Consider the following 26,632-nt stretch of genomic DNA (forward strand, 5'->3'; position numbering starts at 1 on the left):
AAATCTTTGGTTTGTGGATCTGTCCCACTAGGAAAGCCACAGACCCCTGATTCAAGCTCCCAACCAGAGATTTCTGCCAAAAAGATTTTGTCTAAATGAGATGATTGTCGCACAGCGTTAACCCAGCATTGTGGAGGTGATTTCGGGATTGTTTCTTACCTGGATCTGTTGCTGTGGTAACTGATGGTGGGATGCATTCTCCAAGTAGGCTCATCGGTTCTTGGTGGACCTCTTTTTGAGACGCTAGTTCCATCCTATGTTGCACCCAATGTCTTTTCTATTTTACAGTGTTAGCCGAGTCCAACACTAAGAACAAATGAAAACTGGTAAAAGGACAGCTGGACAGTAATACGGTATTAGGGTATGTTGGGGTATCTAAAATTAGCAACACTATGGCTTTGGGTACTTTCCTTAGAAACTGCAGGGTCGTAACAGTGTTTATGTTGGCACTGTGACATCATATCGGGGGTTTGGTTAGTGGCCAGCAGAGCAGACCACATTCCTGGTATGTGACCTTTAAGGAAAACACACAGCAGGAAATGTCAGCTGTACCTGTGCTTTCATGACGTGGCAGTGGAACTTCAGGGTTTTCCAATCACCCCACTGAGCCTGACCTAATTCAGGGTATAAATGACATAGAACAGAGATGCATCAAAGCGTTTGCATAAATACTACTGGATCTACTGTTGGTCAGAACATTTAGACTGGAAACCTGGGTGGGAATTTCTGATACTGAACTAAACTGGATCCGACTTGGCAAACTGGGACTACTTTGTGGCATTTGAAAATTAAAAATGTGAGTGAACTCAGACCCAATGTGGGGCTCCTCTAAGCTTTTTTTCCTAGGGCCACTTTCATTCAGTATCTACAGGTTTCCCACAGCTAGGACTAAAACAAAATCTCTCACCAAATGCTGATGACTCCAAGAGTTCTGTGTCACTTGGTAGTTTGTCCACAAATCCAGTGAGGGAGTTGGGTCAGAATTTCCTCAAGTTAATGCAGACAAGATAGAAGTTATTGTTTTCAAACATGGTAAAAAGGTTAGAAATCAGCATTTATCCAGAATCAATAAGACTGAACACTACGCAGCATGTCAGAAACCTCAGTGTTGTTATGGGGTTATTAGTAACAACCCCATACAGTCAAAAGAGAGATTTTTAAAATGAGTCAATCTAAACTTAGTCACAGAATCAATCACTGTCATGATCCTGAGGTGTTTTAATTTTATTTTCTGTGTGTATTTCAACCATTTCTTAGCTGTGTATTTTGTCCTTAAGTTTATGCTTAGTTAAGTTATTTCCCTGTGCTTATTGTTGGGTGTTTTTCTTGTTAGTTTATTCGTTTTTGTTTTAGTATTCTTCATACTTCTAGAATTATTCCTGTTAGATACTTGCCTGTGTTTCTTTGTGTTTCTGTTCTGCCTCTGCTACTTTACTGCGGTCGAGCCAGCCTCCACTTCGAAAATGATGGTCAAATCAGCCCTCAGACGGTTTTGTTAAAAGCGATATTTTTAATGTGAACTGACTCAGTCATTCTTGCTGTTATTTATTTTAGATATTTAAAAGTCCACCTGCGAATATGTGGATATGACATTTATTTTTGTCCCTGTTTTATGTGGTCATTTGCGTGTTCATTATTTGAGAACGTCCATTAATATTTCTAAATTTTCCACGCTTATTAAAACAAAATAGTTTCTGGTGATCAGGTTGACAGAAGAACTCCTCCAGATATCATTCATAAAATTTCACCAACATCTGATGTGGAATTCCAAATGTAAAGCCCCTAAACTAAGACATTTTACATTTATTTACCTAAGTTTGTGTGTTTATTGCAACAAAACGGTTTGTTTCCTGTGATTACTCTCACTTCAGGTTGACAGAGAACACTTCCAGATTCCTCTCATCAAATTACATCGAGATCTGATGTGGAATTTCAAAGTTAAAGCCCTCAGTGTTAAACATTTTCCTAACCCTAATCCTTTCCTATCTTTTACTAAGTTGCTGAACATATATTTATGATATCATGTTTTATTGTGCAATAATTTCTGATCTCTTAGCACTTAAAATATGTTTTAAGAATGACTATCAACTGCCACACCTATTGCAGTCCAGCATCTGAAAAACCGAAATCGCCACTCGACTGCTGTCCATCTTGGGTCGCCATGAGCGCTGCGGGTCAGCCTCAGAGTTGATGCATTCCCTTTCTGGTTGATTTTGTGATTTGTAAAAATGTTTCAGATTTTGTGATGTCGGTTTGCTTCTCCCAGCCGCCGTAGTCATGGCTGCAAGTGTATTTTACAGTAAAATTCAAACAGATTTTTTTATTTATGATTCTTTAATTTAACAACTGAACAAAACAAAACGTACAACATGATGATAAAACATATTTTAACGTCATGATGTAAAAAATCTTAATCTAAATAAATAAATAAATAATACAAAATAAATAATACAAAATAAATAATATGAAGTAGAAATAGTTGAAAAAGATGTAAACAAGATTCATCAAAGGCACGTTGGTCACTGGGCGTGGTCTTTAGTGGGCTCTGGTCCAGTTGAAGCAGTTCCGATCTCTGTGCAGCGTGATCCTTAAGACGCGGAGCAGATCCCTCCTCAGAATCTCCCAGCCGCAAGCAGAACCATCCTGTAGAACACGCAGAAACATTTTAGCTTTCCAGATCGAGAAAAATAACCCATACTAATCAGAGCCATGTTCCAGAACCATCTGTTTCAGTTCTATCTGTTCCAGTTCCACTTGTTTCAATGCTGTCCATTCCAGAACCACCTGTTCTAGAGCTTTCCTTCCAGAACCACCAATTCCAATGTGATTCCAAAATAATCTACTTCAGTATTATCTGTGTTGGAACCACCTACTCCAGTCTATTTGTTCCAGATCCCACTTCATTTATTTACTTCTGGCTCTAAATAATCCTCCGACCCGTGGGAATGACTGAAAGTTTCCATGCACATATTTCCAGATGTCTGAACATTACTGGCATGAGAAAACCCAGTCAGTTCACAGCCTGACCCAGTCCCGATTCTTATCCAAGAACAGCATCATAGAAACTGAAGGTTCTCCTTTAATTTATTAAGGGACTTTAGTTCTGAATGTTGTTGGTTCTGATTGGACCTGCTATCAGAAAATGCTTTCTGGATCAATCAAGTTCTGACCAATACAAACTTGTTTAATGTCTCAAACAGTAAATAAAAGGTTCAGAATAAGTTTAAATGGTCCGGTTTGGATCAAGATGTCTGCTGGGTGGATGGCTGGTTTACCTGCTGATCAATGACAGCCGTGACGTTCTTGAAGTACGGCGACAAAACTCCCGAGGCCTCTGTGGTGTTCAGCTGCAGGTAGAAAACCAGTTTATTATCAATGACACTCAACATCAGTTCTGTTTTGGTTTGGTCCAGTCTGCACTGTTTCTGGTTTTGGTACTCACACACTGATGGTGTTCCACCAGCCGATCCTGCAGGTTCAGGTAGACGTCCAGCTTCTGCTCGGACCATGTGACTCCGCCCTCTCCCTCAGGTAGCTCATACTCTGCGAAAATAAGCCCCGCCCCTCGCAGACACTCGTACACCACCAGCGACATCCAGCGGCACTGCAGAGAACCAATCACAGGTAAGGATCACACCATCCAGCTCGGTGACTGGCTGTGGGGAGGTGATAAGCTTACCTGATCGTGTGTGGTTGACGTGGCAAAAAGGGCAGAGTCTGGGAAATGGATCTCACTGTTGGGTTCCTGACAATGTGTTGGAATCTGCGTCCCCTACAGGACATGAAGCAGGGTTTAATTAAAAATGGTTTATCTGCAGGAAGGTTCTTCTGATTTCAAACAAGGAGAAGCTTCAACACTTGGTTATCTCTATCAGGAAATATCAGAACATCCCTGCTGCACTCAAAGCGAGGCTCCGCTTGCTGTTCATGTCATGGAGATCCTGAAGGATGATGTTAAATCGATTTCCTCCTCCAATCTGTCCTCTACTTCAACATGAAATTCTACTAATCTGAACCCAGAACCAGACCTCTCTGGGTTAAATCATCTGGATCATTCCAGGTCCATGAAAAGCTTCAGAGCTTCCTGAATTATCTCCATCTGGAAACATCAGCTGTGGTGATGTTTCCAGATGGAGATAAAGAGGAGGAGAGGAGGAAAGAACCAGAGCCCTCTGTTAGGAATCATGAACCTACCAGGTCATGAAGCTGCTCGTGGGTTTTCTTGATGACTTTCCCTGGCAGCATACAGGTTGGCATGGAGACCAGCATCATCTGGAGGCAGCAGAGTTGCAGAAGGAAGAGGAGGACTGAGAAGGGTGACATGGTTCTGGATTTAGTCCTAGTCTGCTCTGAGGAGTGTTCTGTATGAGGAGGCAGCCTCAGGTGAGTTCAGGTGACCTGGAAGAAAGAACAGCAGCAGATTGCCAGAATGTCAGGACCAATCAGACCCATTCACCTGAGTGAGTCAGAAACTGCAGCCGCAGAAACCTGGACCAGGACCAGGTGAGTCACAGCGGCTCTGTTCAGATCCCCTCAGGGTTCAGACGAGGCTTTTTGTTGGCAGGGAAGAAATTATTTACAGCTTGTTTTTACATTTAGACTGTGCCAAAGGATTTCATGTGATGCAAAAACAGTTCTTTACCCAAATTTTTAAATTTCACTTGACCTTTGACCTAAAAGAACCGACAATCCTTCACCTCTTTCAGAGTATCTGCTGTGAGCCTCAACTTGAGAAGCGCTGCTTCTACAGGAAGTGACATCCCAACCCCTGACCTGTGTGACCTGCGATCGATGGCAGCTGAAGGACAGACGCCTCTCTGAGCTACGCTTGCATGCTGCATTGCTGCCATAAGGCGTAAAAATGCAACTCTTGCCATGATCGTGTTTCCATGTTGATGGCGGGCAGAAAGCGCCGGAGACGAGTTGGAAACATTCGTCATGACTGCACGCCAGGTTTCAGAGCTGCCGCCATCAGCTGGGGAGGCCTGAGTGGAAACTAATAATGAAGGCCTGAAAGTGAGAAGATGCGAGTGAGTCACTGAGATCACTGATTCCCAAACTGATCGGGTCGCGCTGAAATGAAACTTAAATCAGATGCTCCTGCAGGGCCTCCACTGGTGGCAGAACGTTCCACCTCTGCAGCGTGGAAACCAGCTCTGACCCACCAATGATGCTCCAGTCATCAAAGTATCATCACCTTTCCATTTCATCATGATGCAAACTGGGAGGTAAACTTGGAGATGAACTGGGAGTTCACCAGCAGCTTTCTGAGCTTGTCTGTTCAGCATGAGGGGTTACATCATAGTGAAAGTTCTGCAGTCTGCTCGGCTGTTTGCACAAATGAGCATTTCACCATCAGCTGAATATGACGGTATCATATTAGAACTGGATCTAATTTGACTTTTTTGTTCTGTAAAGTGCTTTCCGATGACTTCTGCTTGAACTGGGCCTACATCAGCAAACATCTCTACAATAAACTTTACAAAAATTCCCAAATTCCAAAATAACAATTTTATTGCAACTAAAGTTTTGATTCTTTATCATCAATGATGCTCAGGTTAACAACTGCTAATCAGTAAAATGCTCCAGAACAAAGACTGGACTGAAACTGAGCGATGGAGAGCATCAGAACCTCTCCAAGAGATCATTGAGACTTCTGGATCACCGGAGGGAAAATTGAAGGAAGTTTCAGCTTCGATCAGGAGGTCAAAATCAGGACAATAGCAGAAAATAACCAGTGACTTTAAAATATCAGAGATAAATCAGCAAAAAGCGAAGATCAAGTGTCAAAAACGTACCAAAAAAAATCTGCTCTGTTTAACATGTAATAAATTGCATTTTAATAAAAAAATTAAATGAATTTCATCGACAAAATTAGATAAGTTTAAAAAATGTATAACTTGTATAACTAAGGCATGACTAAATGAAACTCTTTGAAATAATTAATTGTATAATTGTCCCACCTAATGTTTTTAAGTATATTTTTAAATTCTTAGCTCAGAAACAAACATTTGTGTTCTGTTTGCAGTTTTCATTGAAGATGTGAATTCTTTTATTTTAGTTGATAACTTCATGAAAAACAAACATAAAACTGAATAAATTCTAAAATGTGTAGATGTATAAAAATAACTTTAAAATGCACAAAAGAACTTACTTTCAAACAAGCTGGTCCTGCTGGTTCTGAAGACTCAAAACGCTCTGAAGGTCCTGGAAGATCAGGTTTTTCTTCTGACAGGTTGCTGTTGTGGTTCTGATGAGTGTCGCTGTCATGTTGTGGCTTAAATAAAGCTTCAGCTGAAACTGAAACTCGTACCAAAATTCTTTGAAATTTGGAAATTTCCGTTTTTATCCCCACCTCACTCCCTCAGAAGTCCGTCTCATCAAAGCCACAGGTAGAGTGACTTCTCCACTGGTGCTGACTCAACAAAGAAAGCTCCGTTAAAACAGAAATACAGCTAATGAAGTTAATTATTAAAAACTGAATCTTTCTGTGTCAGACTGTGGAGCTAAAACTAAATAACCAGAACCTATAAGAATACACGGTTATCCTAAAGTAAAACTTTGATTAAATAATATAAAGCAAAATGTATTAAACTTCTGTCAATGGAGCTTTTCAAACAAGTCACATAAACTTTATGGCAAGAAATTAAGGAAAGTGTAATAATGACAACAACATAATGTCATAAAATATTTTAGAAAATAAAATAATGAAAGTTATCAACGGATTTTTCTTTTGTAGTCAACAAAAAAATCACCTAAAGAATTTGAAAAGATGTGACTTGGCAGCATTTCTTGTGTTGGACTGAATCATTTGGGTAAAAATTTTCATATAATCTATTTCTTTGTAGTTTAAAGTGAAATACTCGGACAGGAGGAAAGTTATAGTTTTAAAGAGAAAGAAGGAACAAATTAATAAACAGAGTCTTTAAAGTTTTAATTTACTTCCACATTACTTCAGCTGGAAAAAATACAGACGAGCTCCTTTCTAGATAAAGAAAGTGAGGATTTTACATCAGGACCGTTTTAGCTGGAGAGACTGAGCAGCTCAGAAGCTGGATTCAAAGAAGGTTCTGCTGTTCAGATCACAGTATCATCAGCGTGGAAACGCATTTCAACTTGAAAAGACTCACAACAAGAAACACAAAGATGGCGATTCAGGAAGTTTATTGATAAAAGTTTATATCTTTGGCGCTCGGACCCCGGAGGAAGACATGGATGCTGAAAATGACATGAGCTTGAATGAAAGTATTAGATGAGTCTTCAGTCCTTGGGTTCCGATACTGGTGGTGGAGTGAAGGCGTAAGAAGGTGAGGGAGCTGGAGATGGTGGAGGTGGGGCGGAGGAGGGTCGAAGCTCAGCTGAAGAGCGGGAATTCATGACTGGAGGTCCTTAAAAGCGAAGCATCTGAGGATGATTGATTGAAGACACATCCGGATCTGACGCTGATTGGATGTGTTTTCAATCAATCATTGATTGATTGAAGAGGAGAGACGCACGGTGGAGTCAAAGGATGGCCGGCGGGTGAAGGTGAGTCTTTCAGTCTGAATTTTCGTCAAAACTCCATATCTGCTAAATTAATGGCGTGCTCCATTTGCCTCGGATCTCAGATTCGTTTCAAACCCATTTTAACCGTGTTCCAGCTGCACGTCGACAAACCAGTGATATTTGTTAATTGTTGCTAGCTAGCATTAGTAACACCAACTGATAGAAATGTATTACACTGCATTTTATGGCTCCAAACACTGCAACATATTCATTAACGGACGTTAGACACAACTGCAGAGAATCAAACCAACAAAAGATCAACAAAACCACAGTTATTTCCTGAAGGTATCACTATGTCTGATATATAAATTATCTACAACATATTGCAGCCGTAATAGATTTTAATTTTCCATTCTGGAAAACCAACCTCATGGGGCGATTATTTTACTACCAGCCTGGAAAATGTGACTCCACCTGAAATGCACAGTTTCTCTCCGTTCTAAAATCATACTTTAGATCGGAAAATAAAGAAATCATTAAGTAGTGGACTTTTTTAATTAGATATTGTAGATAGATAGATCCCTGAAGGACATCTGTGGTTACAGCAGCAGAGGCTGATGTTGACTTTTAAAATGGAAAAGCACCGATTTCTGTCAGATAAATAACTTATTATTGAACGAGTTCAGAGACACTTTATGGACACCTGTGAAGTACATTGTTTGAAAGAAAAGTTTATCAATTTATCATTTGTTTAAAATAAATCTGCCCAGCCATGTTTATGATATAATAACCTGGCACTTTAATGAGATCTGGTGCTGGACTTTGACTGAAATAAACTGACCATTCAAGCAGGAAAAAACAGGAAAACATTAAAACAGCAACAATAAGTTTTCCAGACCACAGTCTGGGAAAAAAACAGAAGTTTAAAAATTCATTAGCATTTATTTACATATAAAAATATGTCAGAACTAGATTAATACACTCATATCAATGCACATTTCTTGGTTATTTTAGAATTTGATTGTTTTCCACAAAACACAGATTAAATAATTTTTGCAGTCATTTATTGTTGATGTGATTTCCTTCTTTCGATTCAGAAACATTGTTTCCAAATATTTAAAGAGCAATTGAAAATCATTTTTATCGTTTACCCCTATGTGCTGCAGTCAGGCTGCTCATTTCTGTCCTGCTGACGTGTTTGGTGAGCACAGAAACAGGCTGGAAACGTTGAACTCTCTGTATTAATGTTTCCTCTCAGGTTCAGATTTCGTGGACAACCTATCCACAGAGAGCTGAAGTTTTTACTCTGTATGTGAATCAGAGTAAAACAAATGTGGTTCAACCCCGAAATGCTTCAGTTTAGGTTTACAGAGAAGACGAGTCAACAAACAACAGGAAGTGGAGTCCTGGTTTCAGATTTAGACAGCACAAAAATGAGGCAGGAAGCTGCAGTTGTAGAGAATGTGACAAAAAAAAGTCCTCCTCGGATGGCTAGTTTCAACTTCAGCTGCAACAGGAAGACTGAGGTGAAGTTTGGATCAGCGGATTCTGAATGATTTTGAATTAAATCTGAGTTTAGCAGTTGTCAGCATCATGACGCTGCAGCTCGTTGTCCTGGAGAGACCCATCTGTACAGTCTGCATGTCATGTTTTATTAACTCACTCCTTACACTTTCACCTGCTGCCCAATCAGAGTAAGTCAACAGAACAGGTGAACATGCTGGAACCTAAAGGAAAAGGTCAGAACCTCAAACCAAGCTAGATTTTCTGTGACTCCTTCTCTCTCGGCTGCATATACAACTTTGTTTTACCAGTCATATGAGAAGATGGACTACAGCGTTGTTAAAACCATCCAATGAGTTCCAGTTTGGTCCCATTTTATTCACATTTTCACATCTGTATTTTAGTACAGCTTCTTGCACATGATGTGGTTCTGGTAGCCTCCTAATGGCATGACCTTCAGCGTGCGCTGCAGTGGTTAACAGCTGAGTGTGAAGCAGCTGAGATGAGAGAGTCAGCTCGTCCAAGTCTGAGGCCCTGGTTCTCAACCCAGAAAAGGTGGACTGCTCTCTCCGGGTCGGGGCGTGGCACATTTATTTATAGAGCACATTACAGCAACAAGACAATTCAACGTGTTTACAGCTTTACATTGACAAACAAAAGAACATAAAAAGTACATTACAGTAGCATGATGAAGGAAAGGAAAGTAAAGAAAAGTTGTACTGCAGACTCAAATTGATCCATCCATCCATCCATCCATCCATCCATCCAGGCTGCAGTTTCTAACTGAGCCATTGTTGAGGGTTATTTGTAACTTTCAGTCTCATCTTCCATTTTAAACTCTGCCACAGAACAGTAATGGATCTTTTTAAAGCCTTTAATAAGCTGCTTTTAACTCTGGAAACAACTGTTTTAGACTTGACTGCTTCCTCTGATGCAACAGAACATAACAATCCTTCATCTGGTCTGGAAATAGAGTTATATGGTTGTATGAGGGCAATAAGAGCACTGCACTCAAATAGTTACTCTCAAGTCAGACAGGTCAAACAGGAAAACAGGAACATCTCTGTTCAGCTAGGAAGGTATTTTGCTGTGGAGCACCTCAGGACTCTATTTTGGACCCTGTCCTGCTTTTAAATGTAATTGTTTCAGCTGGGATCAATAATCAGCCTTACTTTGATATAAACTAAAGTAGAAAATACTGAATTTGGGGTTTCGACAGCCTTGGGTCGCAGTGACTAATTTCAAACTTAAAACCCAGATTTGCTCTTTTGCTTTTTTTATTCTGTGGTTTCGTTTTTGCATTTTGCAACCAGCATAAAGTGCATTTCCGCCACCTACTGGATTGACAGACTTTTTCAAGCCAACAAACGTTTTTAGATCAGTGGACCAACTTGTTCTGTACCAACTGCTTCTGTAGGTCCACGATGAAAGCCAAGGAAGGATCCTTAAGGTCTTCAAAAGAGATCTGCACCAGGGGCCTCATGTATGAAGAGTACTTACGCACAAAAACCCTGCGGCGCAATGTTTTACGCACAACTCGGCATGTACAGAAATGAACGTTGCGTGTAAGTGTGCGGTAATTCACTGAAACCTTTGACCTGCCGTGAAAATATGCGGCAGCCATGCAAAATATTTCAATCGACAATAATAAACTACAGAGAACCAAAACTCCACTAAATCCACTGAAACATGACTGCATTCAGTTTATTTCATTCATGGCCAATCAAACCTGATGTTTCTTCATGAGCTTGAGGTTTATGGTTTAAATCAGAGCGATGAAACTGAATCATATTCAGCCTCAATAACGTAACACACCTCAGAAAATGATGGAAACAGCCTCAGTCGGATGGAAACTGTGAAACTTCCTCTGTCTCTGTCACCTGTAGATGGAAATGCTCATCGGTCTGAGCGCTGACGACCATAAAATGCATGTGAATAATCTAAGGGGCACTTTCATTCTCACTGTGAATAAAACAGTGTCGGATCAGCAGATTAACTCTTAACACGTCAGGTTTGATGGTTCCTAAGGTGGAGAAGCTGGACACAATCATACATGTCCATAAATAGCTTCTATAGTTGCTCCTAATTATGTAACTATGGCAGCTTTGGTTGAGCTGGAGGATGGAAGACGTCAGAGCGAGCATTTTATTCAGAGATCGTACTGACCTGCTGGTACATGAGGATGCAGGGCTTATTATCCAGTTTAGATTGTCCAGGACAATCATCTTGGAGTTCAGCATGGAGCTGGCCTCAGTGTTCCAGAGGAGGAACCATGAGTCTCCGGTACCAGTTCCAGTTCTCGCTACGCTGTGGTCCTTTAACCGGAGCTTCTCAGAGGGAGCTGACTAACAGGTCGGGTATTTAACAGTCATTCTTGAGCCGGGCCATGCCAGCCATATGGGTCAGCCTCATCCAAATGTTGCTTAGATTTTAAAGTTCCCTTAAACTGTGGCTCTTATTTGCAGCAGGAATATAATCAGAGCTATAGACTGCACCCATACTGCTACAAGGGCCCCATCTGTTAGTGAATAGAAAGCATCTCCATGCAATATATGTTAAACTTATTAGTGATGTGTAGATGTGTCTCACTAATGCAATGATAGCCTCCTCAGTTCAGGATTCCTTTATACTATAATAATAAACAAACCTCCGTGTGTGATGGCTGATTCCAGGATGTTTTCAATTTTTTATGTGACGACCTGAATGCTTTTAAAGATTTTAAATACTTCACATAGTGTGTTAAGTGACCGTCTTCCTCATAGAAATATAGAAGGCATATTCATGTTATTATAATGATCAGCAATGAATTATAATTGTGCAGCAGCTAGATGGCGCAGTTAGGATCCGATCCAGACATTATTGAACTAAACGGGTTCGAGCCGACAAACGTTTTATTTTCAGTCAGATTTGAGTCGCTGATGTTATTCAAGAAGTTGCTGGTTTGCTGTAATTCGTGGTGTGGACAAAGTCTCTCTGTGACTGTCACAGCACCATTGCCATGGTTATTTGGACACGTTGCGGGTGCCGTGCGGTTATTTCTACTACTTTGCATATGTATTCATGGGCGGGGACCAGGTGGTCCAAGCTGAGCTCAGTTCACCACAAATTGGGATGTATGAAGGCTACAAGTGCGGTGACATGTCTAGGCACGGTTTCTACATCTGATTTTTTTTGTGCGCCGCAAGTTTCAGAATTTCTCACTACCGCCAACTTTTGGTATGAAAGCTCCGTGCTCTTCACGACATGAGGCCCCTGGGCAGTGAACAAGAAACATCTCAGAGAATATCTCTTCCAACAGGTTTCCTGCTCTGATTGAATATAATATGCTGGTTTCTTTCAATATTTCTTTATATTTTATTGTTGATCCATAGACTTTTAATGTAATGTGTTTTTATTTTTGTTTGCACATAGCATTTTTGAAACAGAGGTAGTCTAAAATATGTTGTATAAATTCTCTTTATTTTGGTAAATTTACAACAATACAGAGAAGAAAAACAAAATAAAACACCATTATATCTTTTATATACAGATCATTTACCAAAAAAGAAATAGGCAGAAGCCAAGGCTTATACTTGTTGACCATTTACAATCCACAAATCATTCTTTAAAAGAACAACTACTGTCTATATACATACATGCATACACATTATAGATATATGTTTATACCTAAACATATATATTATATATAAAGTATATATTTCCTATATATTAGGATTTATATATATATATATATATATATATATATATATATATATATATATATATATATATATATAGACCAAAAGTTTGTACACACCTTCTCATTCAAAGAGTTTTCTTTATTTTCATGACTATGAATATTGTAGTTTCTCACTGAAGGCATCAAAACTATGAATTAACACATGTGGAATTATATACTGAACAAAAAAGTGTGAAACAACTGAAAATATGTCTTATATTCTAGGTTCTTCAAAGTAGCCACCTTTTGCTTTCATTACTGCTCCACACACTCTTGGTATTCTGTTGATGAGCTTCAAGAGGTCGTCACCTGAAATGGTTTTCACTTCACAGGTGTGCCCTGTCAGGTTTAATAAGTGGGATTTCAAGCCTTATAAATGGGGTTGGGACCATCAGTTGTGTTGTGCAGGAGGTGGATACAGTACACAGCTGATAGTCCTACTGAATAGACTGTTAGACTTTGTATTATGGCAAGAAAAAAGCAGCTAAGTAAAGAAAAACGAGTGGTCAATGCCACACAGAGTTCTAGCAGCAGACACATCTCTAGAACAACTGTTAAGAGGAGACTGTGTGAATCAGGCCTTCATGGTAAAATAGCTGCTAGGAAACCACTGCTGAGGACAAGCAACAAGCAGAAGAGACTTGTTTGGGCTAAAGAACACAAGGAATGGACATTAGACCAGTGGAAATCTGTGCTTTGGTCTGATGAGTCCAAGTTTGAGATCTTTGGTTCCAACCACCGTGTCTTTGTGCGGCGCAGAAGAGGTGAACGGATGGACTCTACATGCCTGGTTCCCATCGTGAAGCATGGAGGAGGAGATGTGATGGTGTGGGGGTGCTTTGCTGGTGACACTGTTGGGGATTTATTCAAAATTGAAGGCATACTGAACCAGCATGGCTACCACAGCATCTTGCAGCGGCATGCTATTCCATCCGGTTTGCATTTGGTTTATATTTCAACAGGACAATGACCCCAAACACACCTCCAGGCTGTGTAAGGGCTATTTGACCAAGAAGGAGAGTGATGGGGTGCTGCGCCAGATGACCTGGCCTCCACAGTCACCGGACCTGAACCCAATGGAGATGATTTGGAGTGAGCTGGACCGCAGAGTGAAGGTAAAAGGGCCAACAAGTGCTAAGCATCTCTGTGAACTCCTTCAAGACTGTTGGAAAATCATTTCAGGTGACTACCTCTTGAAGCTCATCAACAGAACGCCAAGAGTGTAGCTACTTTGAAGAACCTAGAATATAAGACATATTTTCAGTTGTTTCACACTTTCTTGTTCAGAATATAATTCCTATAATTCATAGTTTTGATGCCTTCAGTGTGAAGCTACAATATTCATAGTCATGAAAATAAAGACAACTCTTTGAATGAGAAGGTGTGTCCAAACTTTTGGTCTGTACTGTAAATATATATATATATACATACACACACACTGCTCCAAAAAATAAAGGGAACACTCAAATAACACATCCTAGATCTGAATGAATGAAATATTCTCATTGAATACTTTGTTCTGTACAAAGTTGAATCTGCCAAAACATCAGCCAGAAAGCATCGGTACTGAGAAGTTGTCTGTGGTCCCCACCTGCAGAATCACTCCTTTATTGAGTGTGTGTTGCTAATCACCAAAGATTTCCCCCTGTTGTCTATTTCATTTACACAACAGGTGTGAAATTGATTGTCAATCAATGTTGTTTCCTAAGTGGACAGTTTGATTTCACAGAAGTTTGATTTACTTGGAGTTATATTGTGTTGTTTAAGTGTTCCCTGTATTTTTTTTGAGCAGTGTGTGTGTGTGTGTATATATATATTTATACAGGGGTTGGACAATGAAAGTGAAACTCCTGTCATTTTAGTGTGGGAGGTTTCATGGCTAAATTGGACCAGCCTGGTAGCCAGTCTTCATTGATTGCACATTGCACCAGTAAGAGCAGAGTGTGAAGGTTCAATTAGCAGGGTAAGAGCACAGTTTTGCTCAAAATATTGAAATGCACACAACATTATGGGTGATATACCAGAGTTCAAAAGAAGATAAATTGTTGGTGCACGTCTTGCTGGCGCATCTGTGACCAAGACAGCAAGTCTTTGTGATGTATCAAGAGCCACGGTATCCAGGGTAATGTCAGCATACCACCAAGAAGGATGAACCACATCCAACAGGATTAACAGTGGACCCAAGAGGAAGCTGTCTGAAAGGGATGTTCGGGTGATAACCCAGTTTGTATCCAAAAAACATAAAACCACGGCTGCCTAAATCACGGCAGAATTAAATGTGCACCTCAACTCTCCTGTTTCCACCAGAACTGTCCGTCAGGAGCTCCACAGGGTCAATATACACGGCTGGTCTGCTATAGCCAAACCTTTGGTCACTCATGCCAATGCCAAACGTCGTTTTCAATGGTGCAAGGAGCGCAAATCTTGGGCTGTGGACAATGTGAAACATGTATTGTTCTCTGATGAGTCCACCTTTACTGTTTTCCCCACATCCGGGAGAGTTACGGTGTGGAGAAGCCCCAAAGAAGCGTACCACCCAGACTGTTGCATGCCCAGAGTGAAGCATGGGGGTGGATCAGTGATGGTTTGGGCTGCCATATCATGGCATTCCCTTGGCCCAATACTTGTGCTAGATGGGCGCGTCACTGCCAAGCACTACCGAACCATTCTTGAGGACCATGTGCATCCAATGGTTCAAACATTGTATCCTGAAGGCGGTGCCGTGTATCAGGATGACAATGCACCAATACACACAGCAAGACTGGTGAAAGATTGGTTTGATGAACATGAAAGTGAAGTTGAACATCTCCCATGGCCTGCACAGTCACCAGATCTAAATATTATTGAGCCACTTTGGGGTGTTTTGGAGGAGCGAGTCAGGAAACGTTTTCCTCCACCAGTATCACGTAGTGACCTGGCCACTATCCTGCAAGAAGAATGGCTTAAAATCCCTCTGACCACTGTGCAGGACTTGTATATGTCATTCCCAAGATGAATTGACGCTGTATTGGCCGCAAAAGGAGGCCCTACACCATACTAATAAATTATTGTGGTCTAAAACCAGGTGTTTCAGTTTCATTGTCCAACCCCTGTATATATACACACACATACATATATACATACACATACATACATACATATATATTTATATGGCTTTTTTTTTTATTATTATGAAGTGTTTCCGCATCACAGACTCCGTCCCTTTGCTGTTCGTTGTCTGATTGGCTCTCAGTGATGAAAATACCCGCCCACCACATTTCAGTCGGAAACCCGCCATTTTAACCCAAACTAGAAGGAAATGTGAGCAGGAAAAGTTCAGCTTTGTCGTATTTATCCTCAGTTGAAAGGTGTGAAGAGGTCACCTTCAAGCCGAATTGTTCGGTAGGTGTTTGAAAACAGAAACCTTCTTTGATTCATGTTCTGAACGAGCCGGTTTTCAGCTGAGACAGAAGCGAACTAAAAAACCTCTGGATTTTTAAACGGAGTGTGGTTTGTTGTTACCTGGGATGGAGGTGGACATCCTGGAGTTCAGGGTTCCGGTGGACAGCAACAAGACCGTGTTCGTTTGGGACATCCCACCGGTTCTGACCCACGATCAGGTTTATGTAAGTCCGAACTAATGACTCAGACCAGAAACTGTGACCGGATCAGGTTCTAACAGGAAAGCCAGAATGGTCCCAGCTGTTTTTGGATCGAAATCAGTAGAACTGTGTACTGATTAAAGTGAAATTAACTTAAATGTTCAGAATGACTTCTGAATATTATTTTCATTATTTGTTTTTATTTTTATTATCATTTTTTATTTTTCTAATATAGTTTTCTGTATATTTATGTGTTTGTAGGGATGGGTTAAATGCAGAGGACAAACTTCATAGGAATGTACAGGTTGCAATGACAAATAACGATGCTTATTATTATTACTACATTTTATTTTTTATGGATAATTCTTCAATCTTCTTTTTTTTTTTTTAAGTACCTTTAGGCGACTGTGGCTCAGTAGGAAGAGTAGTCGTCTTGCAATCAGAAGGTTGTGGGTTTGATTCCAGCTTCCCCTGCCATATGTCGATGTGCCCCTGGGCAAGGCACTTAACCTCAAGTTGCCTACCAATCTGCGTATCGGTGTATGAATGTGTGAGCGTTAGTGAGTGCAATTGGGTGAATGTGGCTCTAGTGTAAAGCGCTTTGAGCGGTCTGTATGACTGGAAAAGCGCTAAATAAGTTCAGTCCATTTACCATTTTATTTTAGTTATATTTAGAATATTTTCTGACTTCATGATTTCTTAAATTATTATCAGTTAGGCTGCCATGTTGCTCTGTATTTTCATACCTCTACATGGCTTCCTAATGTTTTATTTGTTTGACTATGTAATGTTTTTGTTGGTTTTTAATGTGATATTCCACATCCTCCCTGTCTTCTAACTGACTCTGGAGGTTCCTGCCGCAGACATCTAGATGTTTGTCTCCTGGAAGCAGCTGCCTGTAGGGGGAGCTGTGGGTTAGAACAACCAATCAGATCACAGTTTGATGTGTGGTCCACTGCTGGTGATGTGATGCTTCTTCATGAGAAGTTTTCAGCTCCATGATTTGTCTGTTCTGGGTTTGACTGACAGTCAGATTCTATGAGCTGCTGAGCTTTTGGATCAGAACCATTAGACCCACACGGATGCTGCTGTTTGTTGTTTCAGGAGCAGCTGTTTCACGTCTTCTCCTCCTTTGGACCGATCTACCTGTTGAAGGTGAGTCCTAATGCTCCGCTCCACCCACCTGGTTTCTACGCCATCATCAAGTTCTACTCCGCTGCTCACGCTGCCACCGCTCAGAAGGTTACAGATGGATGCCCGCTGCTCCAGAACTCCGCCCTCAAGGTGACCAGTTGCTCCTCTGGTTGATGTGTTTACCTGCACACAGGATAGTTTTCTTCAGTGAAACTTCTGGTTGGCTCTCATTATCAGTGGATCCACCTGTGTTTGTGCTTGCAGGTGAAGCTGAGTTCCAAACAGACTCCTCACTTCTCTTCTGGCAGAAACACTCCTCTGAGCCATGCCCGCTGCCTGGAACTAGCCAATCACTGCCTGGGCTTTAATGGCTGGACCTGTGACATCATCACAGTGAGAAACACACACCTCACCTGTTAGTCCAGGTGAGTGAGAGTAAGCAGGTGACTTCCTGTCTGTGTTTATCTTTAACAGCTGAAGGAACTCACCAATGAAGAAGAAGGTGAGGATGCAGAAGATGAGGGTGGAGTCAGACAGAGGATAAGGTTCGGCTGTATGATGAAGCTCAGCTTCCCTCAGCATGGAGTGATGACCAGAGGAGCCGCAGTGGTAGAGGAGAGCTTCACCTGTACAGGTGAGGAGGAGACGGCTCCACCTGAGCAGGTGGAGGTGAGGTGTGTGTTCTTGTTTGCTGGTTGTAATAGCACCTTTTAATAATTCAACCAGTTATTTATATTTAACGTTATACTGCAAAAGCAGATCGATCCTGTGATAAAGGATAGCATACAGTCAAGTTAAAAAGAAAGGACACCCCTCTCTAAATCATATGTTCTGTAACTTGGGCTGTATTCACACTTGCCACTTTTGGTCCGCTTTAAACGGACCAGAGTTCGTTTCCCTCCTTGGTCCGGACCTTCTGTGCAGGTGTGAATACTCTCAAGCGAACCCTGGTCCGGACCAAACAACCAGACCGAGACCCACTTTTTGAGGTGGTCTCGGTCCGCTTCCAAACGGACTCTGGTGCGGTTCGCTTATAGTCTGAATACAAACCGGCCCCGATCCGAAACAACTACAAAAAGCGTACGTCTCTTTGGACATAAAAAGCCACCATAGCCGGTAGCAAAGGTGTGTGTTGTAAGGTAAACATACCTGATAAGCTGTGTTGCTTAGCAACGCTACCGGCTTGTTGTGGGACAAGGCACTTAGAGAACGTCGGCGTTCAGCACGCGTTCTCTGACGGGGTTCCAAAATTATAAATAGAACGTCTCAAAGTCTGTGTTGAATGAGCTGCTCTTCAGCCTCACAATAATATTGCAGCTTTAATAACGGCATAAATATGCAGAACAGAGGAGCTGAACGCAGCACGTCTACAGATTCAATTCAATTTTCAATTCAATTCAGTTTTATTTCTATAACACCAATTCACAACACATGTCGTCTCAAGGCACTTCACAACAGTCAGGTTCAGTTATTTATTCAAATTGGATAAAAAGTTTTTCTATCTAAGGAAACCCAGCAGATTGCATCCAGTCAGTGACTTGCAGCATTCACTCCTCCTGGATGAGCATGTAGAGACAGTGGACAGTCACTGGCGTTGACTTTGCAGCAATCCCTCATACTGAGCATGCATGTAGCGACAGTGGAGAGGAAAAACTCCCTTTTAACAGGAAGAAACCTCCAGCAGAACCAGAACCAGGCTCAGTGTGAGCGGCCATCTGCCACGACCGACTGGGGTTTGAGAGAACAGAGCAGAAACACAAAGAGAACAAAGAAGCACTGATCCTGGAGTACTTTCTATGGGAAGGAAAAGTAAATGTTAATGGATGTAGCTCCTTTAGTCGTTTCACCTAGAAAGAAAGAACAGATAAACTCTGAGCCAGTTTTCAAGGTTAGAGTCTGAAAGAGAGAACATAGAGTTAGTTACAGTAGAAGCTCAGTCAGTAGCCATGTCTAGGAGAGAGAAAGGGTTAAACACTAAAAGACAGGGCTATGTGGATCATCTGTAGAAGGTGAGCATTAAGTTGTTGGCAGCAGAAGCTCGGACAATGCCCCTCTCCAGAAAGGTGTCACAGGGAGACACAGAGCCAGGCCAGGTGTAGCTTCTAGGAAGAGAAAAGAGAGAACAAAGTTAAAAGCTGAAATAACAGCAAATAATGCAAAATTGGAGAGTAGTGTGAGAATGTAGCAGAGCAAGTGAAAGTGGTCATTATGTCCTCCAGCAGCCTAAGCCTATAGCAGCATAACTACAGAGATAGCTCAGGATAAACTAAGCCACTCTAACTATAAGCTTTATCAAAAAGGAAAGTTTTAAGCCTAGCCTTAAAAGTAGACAGGGTGTCTGCCTCACAGACTAAAACTGGGAGCTGGTTCCACAGGAGAGGAGCCTGATAACTAAAGGATCTGCCTCCCATTCTACTTCTAGAGACTCTAGGAACCACCAGTAAACCTGCAGTTTGAGAACAAAGTGCTCTGTTAGGAACATATGGACCAATCAGATCTCTGATGTATGATGGAGCTAGATCATTAAGGGCTTTATATGTGAGGAGGAGAATTTTAAATTATATTCTGGATTTAACAGGGAGCCAATGAAGGGAAGCTAAAATAGGAGAAATATGATCTCTCTTTTTAATTTTCATCAGAACTCTTGCTGCAGCATTTTGAATCAGCTGAAGGCTTTTAACTGCATTTTGTGGACATCCTGATAGTAAAGAATTACAATAGTCCAGCCTTGAAGTAACAAATGCATGGACTAGTTTTTCAGCGTCACTCCTGGACAGGATATTTCTAATTTTGGCAATGTTCCGGAGATGAAAGAAGGAAATCCTAGAAACCTGTTTAATATGGGATTTAAATGACATGTCCTGGTCAAAAATAACACCAAGGTTTTTTACTTTATTATCAGAGGTCAATTTAATGCCATCCAGGTTAAGTGATTGACTAAGCAGTTTCTTTTTTAAAGACTCCGGTCCAAAGACGACAACTACTGTCTTGTCTGAATTTAGAAGCAAAAAATTTAACGTCATCCAAGTTTTTATGTCTTCAAGACATGCTTGTAGTCTACATAACTGGTTGGGTTCATCAGGATTCATGGATAAGTAAAGCTGAGTATCATCAGCGTAACAGTGAAAATTTATCCCATGCTGCCTGATAATTTGACCTATTGGAGGCATATATATAGTGAAGAGAATTGGCCCAAGTACTGAACCCTGTGGTACTCCACAATTAACCCTGGGGTTTAAAGATGATTTATCATTTACATGAACAAACTGGAATCTGTCAGACAGATAAGATTTAAACCAGCCTAGCGCTGTTCCCCTGATCCCTACAGCATATTCCAGCCTTTCTAAGAGAATATTATGGTCGACTGGATCAAATGCAGCACTGAGATCTAACAGAACCAGAACAGACACAAGTCTATTATCTGAGGCCATAAGAATATCATTAGTGACTTTCAGCAGAGTTGTTTCAGTGCTATGATGAGCTCTGAAACCTGACTGAAACTCTTCAAACAGGTCATTGCTGTATAAATGTTCACACATTTGATTAGCAACTATTTTCTCAAGAATTTTAGATAAGAATGGAAGATTGGATATAGATCTGTAATTTATTAAATAATCTCGATCAAGCGAAGGTTTCTTAAGTAAAGGTTTAATTACAGCCACCCTAAAAGCCTGTGGTTCTGATCCATTTACTAAATATAGATTAATCATGTCTAAAATGGGGCTGGTTATCAGAGGGAACACTTCCTTAAATAATTTGGTTGGGATTGGGTCTAACATACAAGTTGAAGGTTTAGATGAAGCTAATATTTCTGATAACTCAGGAAGCTCCACAGGATCAAAACAGTCCAAACACAGATCAGGTTCTACAGTTATTTCCAATGTTGTCTCACTAGATGAGGATGAAGTAATCATCTTTGGGAGTATGTCAAAGATTTTATTTTTAATAGAATCAATTTTATTTAAGAAGAATCCCATAAAGTCTTGACTGCTAAGAGCTAAGGGAATGGATGGCTCAACAGAGCTATGACTCTGTGTAAGTTTAGCAACTGTACTAAAGAGAAACCTAGGATTATTTGTGTTCTCTTCTATTAATGATGAGAAATAAGCTGTTCTAGCTTGGTGAAGTGTCTTTTTATACAACAGTAGGCTATTTTTCCAGATTAAGTAGGAATCCTCTAGGTGTGTAGAGCGCCATTTTCTCTCCAATTTTCTAACATTGTGCTTTAAAGTACGCAGCTCTGAATTAAACCAGGGAGCTAGCCTCCTATGAATAATTACCTTCTTTTTCAAGGGGGCTGCATTGTCTAATGCATCACACAATGATGAAACACTATGAACCAGAGAATCAATTTGTGAAGGGGTAGAAACAGAATTATTGCCCTCCACTGTGCTTTTCAGTGATAATGAGGAAATTAAAAGTGGAACAGATTCTTTAAAGGTTGTTACAGCATTGTCTGATAATGATCTACTATAATGAAATTTTCTTTCAGGTGTGGAGTACTCGGTTAAATTAAACTCAAAGGTTATTAAGAAATGGTCAGACAGGACAGGGTTATGAGAGAATATTGTTATGTCTTTACACTCAATGCCATACGTCAGCACAAGGTCCAGAGAATGAAGACAAAGGTGGGTAGGTTTGTTAATGTTTTGAGCAAAGCCAATTGAGTCTAAGATAGCATTAAACGCTATATTTAAGCTATCACTTTCAGCGTCTACATGAATGTTAAAATCCCCCACTATAATAACTTTATCTGTATTTAACACTAAATCAGATAAAAGGTCTGAAAACTGATCTAAAAATTGAGAGTTAGGGCCTGGTGGACGGTACAAAACAACAAACAGAAGTGGTTTTAATGCTTTGCAATTTGGATGAGGAAAACTAAGGATTAAATATTCAAAAGAGTTGTAGCTATTGATTGGTCTGGGACTAATCAATAAATCAGACTGAAAGATGGTTGCTACTCCTCCTCCTCGCCCAGTATTTCGAGGAATGTGAAAATTTAAATAATTAGTAGGAGTTGACTCATTTATAGTAACATAATCCTCTTACTGCAGCCAGGTTTCTGTGAGGCAAAATAAATCAATCTGATTGTTACAAATCAGGTCACTAACTAGCAAAGTCTTTTTGAAGAGAGAGATCTTATGTTCAGTAAGCCACATTTAATTGTTTTATTTTTCTTTTTAGTCTGTGTTGTGTTTATTTTTATTAGATTTTCCTGATTTCCTCCTTTTAGATTATTTTTTAATATATTTAATTTTGGCCGTGGGCGAGACACTGTCTTAATAGGGTAATGGGTGGGTAGTAGTACAGAAGCTGCAGAGAGGAGTGTTAAACTACGACCCTGCTTCCTGGTCTGAACCCTGGGTTGTCAGAGTTCTGGAGAACTCATAAATTCGGTCAGATTCCTAGAAAGAAGAGCAGCTCCATCCAAAATGGGATGAATGCCGTCTCTCCGGATCAAACCAGGTTTTCCCCAAAATGTTTGCCAGTTATCAATGTAGCCCACATTGTTTTCTGGACACCACCTAGACAGCCAGCGGTTGAATGACAGCATGCGGCTAAACATGTCGTCACTGGTCAGATCAGGAAGGGGACCAGAGAAAATGACGGAGTCCGACATTGTTTTAGCAAACTTACACACCGAAGCAACACTAACTTTGGTGACCTCCGATTGACGTAACCGGGTGTCATTACCACCAGCGTGAATAACAATCTTACTGTATTTACGCTGATCCTTAGCCAACAGTTTCAGGTAGGATTTGATGTCGCCCGTTCTGGCCCCTGGCAGACATTTGACTATGGTCGCTGGTGTCTCTAGTGCCAACTTTCTGACTATGGAGCTGCCAATTACCAGAGTTGGCTTCTCAGCGGGTGTGTCACTGAGCGGGGAAAATCTGTTAGAAACGCAGACGGGTTGGTGGTGACCTGTGGGCTGGGATCTAGGACTATGCTTTCTACGTACCGTCACCCAGCCGACCTGAGGCCCCGGCTGCGCGGGCTCTGCTGGAGGACAGCTACGGTGAGCTACCCTCGGTGGCTCCGCGCTGGCTAAGGGGCCTCGGCTATCTGCTGGTTTTTCAACAGCGCGGAGCCGGGCCTCCAATTCTGACACCCTTGCCTCCAAAGCTACAAAAATGCTACATTTATTACACGTCCCATTATCACTAAAGGAGGCAGAGGAGTAACTGAACATCTGACACAGAGCAGGAGAGAGGAGGAGACTCAGAGAGAGAAACAGCAGAACGGGTAGCCATGATGGAGCTAAAGCTAAGCTAGCGACCCTTTACCACTACTAGAAAAACTTGTAAAACACGGAGAGTTTCCAAACGTTAAATGCAGCAACAGAAACTAAGTGTTTTAACGTGCTTATGTATTAGAACAAGTAAGAGATATTATAGTAGAGAGAAATCAGATCAAACGAGAGAGCTTCACACACCAAACAATTCACAATAGCGAAAACAGGAAATGACGTCACCCAGAGCATCCAATCAGTCCAGAAAATCAAAGAGAATTTTTGTTGGATCTGTTTTCCTACATTTCCAGGTCTGTGTTCTGTCCTGCCCCCGTCATTTCTGTCCAATGGGAGGTATGAACGTCACCCGCGTGGCTTTGTTTACAAGTAATAGTTCACTTGTAAAAAGTACAAAGTGAAAACAAACCGCACCAAATAACAAAAATAAAGTTCACATTTGGTCCGGACCAAACTAGCGAACCAAAGGACTTTCCTGGTGTGAATACACCCTTAGATGCATTTATGGTTCAGGGTGTATTTAGTTGTTTTAATTTAATAAAAAACTGACATATTAGAAACTTTAGTTTGTGGTTTTGTACATATTGGATTAGATTTGAAGAATTTCACAAACTTTTAAAGACCAGAACATTTATATATTTACACCCTGGAACAGATCAAGGGTGTACTTCCTTTTACCTATGACTACCTGCTTAGCAACAGTGTTTAAATGATTATTGAAGAAATCAAACTTGAAACTCCTTAGGAACCAGCACTTATTCATCCACCCATTCATCCACCCGTTCATCCACCCATTCATCCACCCATTCATCCACCCGTTCACACACTGACAGTGGTGTAGCTACAGCTGCCCTGAGGCAGACTGACAGAAGTGAGGCTGCCATACAATCGGCGCCACCGGGCCCTCTGGACACCATCAGCAGGCAAGGAGGCTGAAGTGTCTTGCCCAAGGACACAACGACTGAGATGGACGGGGGTTTGAACCGGCAACCCACCATTACAGGACGAATCCCTACTACTGTCGCCCCACTCATAGAACCTGACTGTCAGTCAACAGCCAACGGACCAGACTGGTGACCGCGCTGTGTTGGACATGAGCAGAACCTGCCCAGCTGATGCGAGGGTCCGGTTTTCTTTCAGGACCGAGTTTTCTAAGAACATCAACCCATCTGCGCTCCTCTGTGTTCATAATGCTTTAATCCAGCAGTTAAATGTTGAACAAGAAGGAAAATGTTCTGCAGGTTCTCTGATGGAGGAGGATGGAAAGCACAGAACATTCGAGCACCTGTCCCTGAGCTGGATCTGGTTATACCGAGATCCTCACAGAACCTGCTGGGGAATGATGATGTTTACATCCGGAGCTGATCTATGGATCCGTTCCTGCTGCTTTATGTTGCAGCAGAAACTGGGAACAAAGATGGTTTCCTTGTTCCTGCGTCTCAGAGGTCAGTGAGGTCAGTCCAGTCAGCGTCCACATGAGAACCTTTGCTGTTCTATATTTCTGTTGCAGAGCCTCTTTCTGCTTCTGTCAGGGTTTGGTTCTGCTCCAATGTTTAGCAGAGCTTTATGAGACAGTGGCGTTTAGCTGAGCTCATGCTGATGTCTCTTTGTGTGTGCAGGTCCAGAGGTCCTCCTGCAGAGACGCTGTAAGCTGCAGAGGTCGGTCCGTGAGAAAGCCCTGGTCCAGGCCTTCTCCTCAGTGCTGCTCATCCTTCTAGGTACCACACATGTACTACAGTAATATCACACTAAAACATTACAGTAATACTGAGGTCTTGTTATAGTGAAACCACAGTACTGTATGTGAGCTGATCCCAGATCTGCTGCTGCAGGTAATGGTAAAGTGATGGTGGAGCTGAAACAGACCTCAGATCAGTTAGAAGCTGATGAGACTGAAGACATCCTGCAGGTAAGCTCACGTGTACTCACCTGGCTCCAGGTGTGTGTGTGTGTTCTTGTACTTGTTGCTGAGTGAGAACCATTTTTCGTATTTTTATCGCAAAGTGAGGACATTTTCCTGGTCCTCACTTTTTCAAATTCCGTTCTTGGGACAGGGGTTAGGTTTAGGACTAGGGTATGAATTGAGTTATTGTTAGGGTTAGGGTTAGGTATTAACTGGTTAGGGTTAGTGTTAGGGTTAGGGTTAGGTATTAACTGGTTAGGCACTAAAAATCAAGGAAAATGAATGGAAGTCAATGGAAGTAACCAAAAAGTCCTCATAAAGATAGTAAAACACGGATGTGTGTTTGTGTTTGAGGTGAACGAGTTTTCCCTGTCAGAGTGTCCTGCTGATGAAGAGGAGGCTGAGGATGAAGACTGGGATCTGACCGTGTCTTAGACTCTCTAGTGATTGTGAATTGGACTGAGCTTGTTCACAGAACCGATCTGAGGTCAGCTGCAGCTCTGATAAGCTTCCTGTTCAAAGAATCAGTTTGAGCTGAAGCTGTGCTCTGATTGGCCCGTTCCTTTCAGGTGTGTCTGGTGGACAACAGAACCTGAGATGAACTGAAGCTGTGATCTGGTCTGGTGTACCTGACTGGGGGACGGTGTACCCAGGGCGCACTCAGAGAAGAACATCAAACCCGGAATAAAAATGTTTGTTTAATGTCTAATAAATTAATTGTTATAATAAAATTGTAGTGGCTGAATTAAGTGGTTGGGCGTCAGATTTTTCCATTTACAATAACAGGTGTCTTCTCACCTAGTTGATTAAACTAAGTTATGCTCAGAGTGACAGAAAAATATAACATCTCTCCCCACGTAAGGGAAATCAGGCAACCAAGAAAGAAAAACTGATTTCTCTGAGCATGGAGGTGAGGAGAACAACTGAACTAACACACAGGTTAAGGTAACAGCAGCAGCCGGAGGGGAGGAACCTTGTTGGCTCTATTTTTGTCTTCTAAACATGTAGAGATCTAATGGTCAAGTGAGCATAGGGCCCCAGAAATGTATCCTACA

General features: G+C 41.3%; 1 protein-coding gene across 3 annotated transcripts; it reads left to right on the forward strand.

Annotated features, from left to right (window-relative positions):
• The first annotated feature begins 15,955 nt into the window (after positions 1–15,955).
• Positions 15,956–26,322, forward strand: LOC124863289 (RAD52 motif-containing protein 1-like). 3 transcript variants are annotated; one of them, XM_047357615.1, is made up of 8 exons: positions 15,956–16,311; positions 17,392–17,571; positions 17,686–17,814; positions 17,896–18,055; positions 25,294–25,392; positions 25,507–25,583; positions 25,932–26,075; positions 26,147–26,322. In XM_047357615.1, exons 1-7 carry the CDS (start codon positions 16,213–16,215, stop codon positions 26,010–26,012), a joined length of 825 nt encoding a protein of 274 aa, XP_047213571.1. In that variant the 5' UTR covers positions 15,956–16,212; the 3' UTR covers positions 26,013–26,075; positions 26,147–26,322. The 3 variants fall into 3 exon arrangements, with proteins under 3 accessions (XP_047213571.1, XP_047213572.1, XP_047213570.1); XM_047357616.1 differs by having other exon boundaries at positions 25,932–26,072; positions 26,144–26,322; XM_047357614.1 differs by having other exon boundaries at positions 15,959–16,311; positions 25,932–26,064.
• Positions 26,323–26,632: the final 310 nt, after the last annotated feature.

This window comes from Girardinichthys multiradiatus, chromosome X (genome assembly GCF_021462225.1).
Source record: "Girardinichthys multiradiatus isolate DD_20200921_A chromosome X, DD_fGirMul_XY1, whole genome shotgun sequence".
In the NCBI taxonomy this organism is placed as follows: Eukaryota; Metazoa; Chordata; class Actinopteri; order Cyprinodontiformes; family Goodeidae; genus Girardinichthys; species Girardinichthys multiradiatus.

Coding starts and splice junctions, on each gene's coding strand:
- LOC124863289 (XM_047357615.1), top strand. CDS start 16,213: ATGGAGGTGGACATCCTGGAGTTCAGGGTTCCGGTGGACAGCAACAAG. Junction 17,815..17,895: donor GGACCTGTGACATCATCACA/GTGAGAAACACA, acceptor TATCTTTAACAG/CTGAAGGAACTCACCAATGA. Junction 25,584..25,931: donor AGACTGAAGACATCCTGCAG/GTAAGCTCACGT, acceptor TTTGTGTTTGAG/GTGAACGAGTTTTCCCTGTC.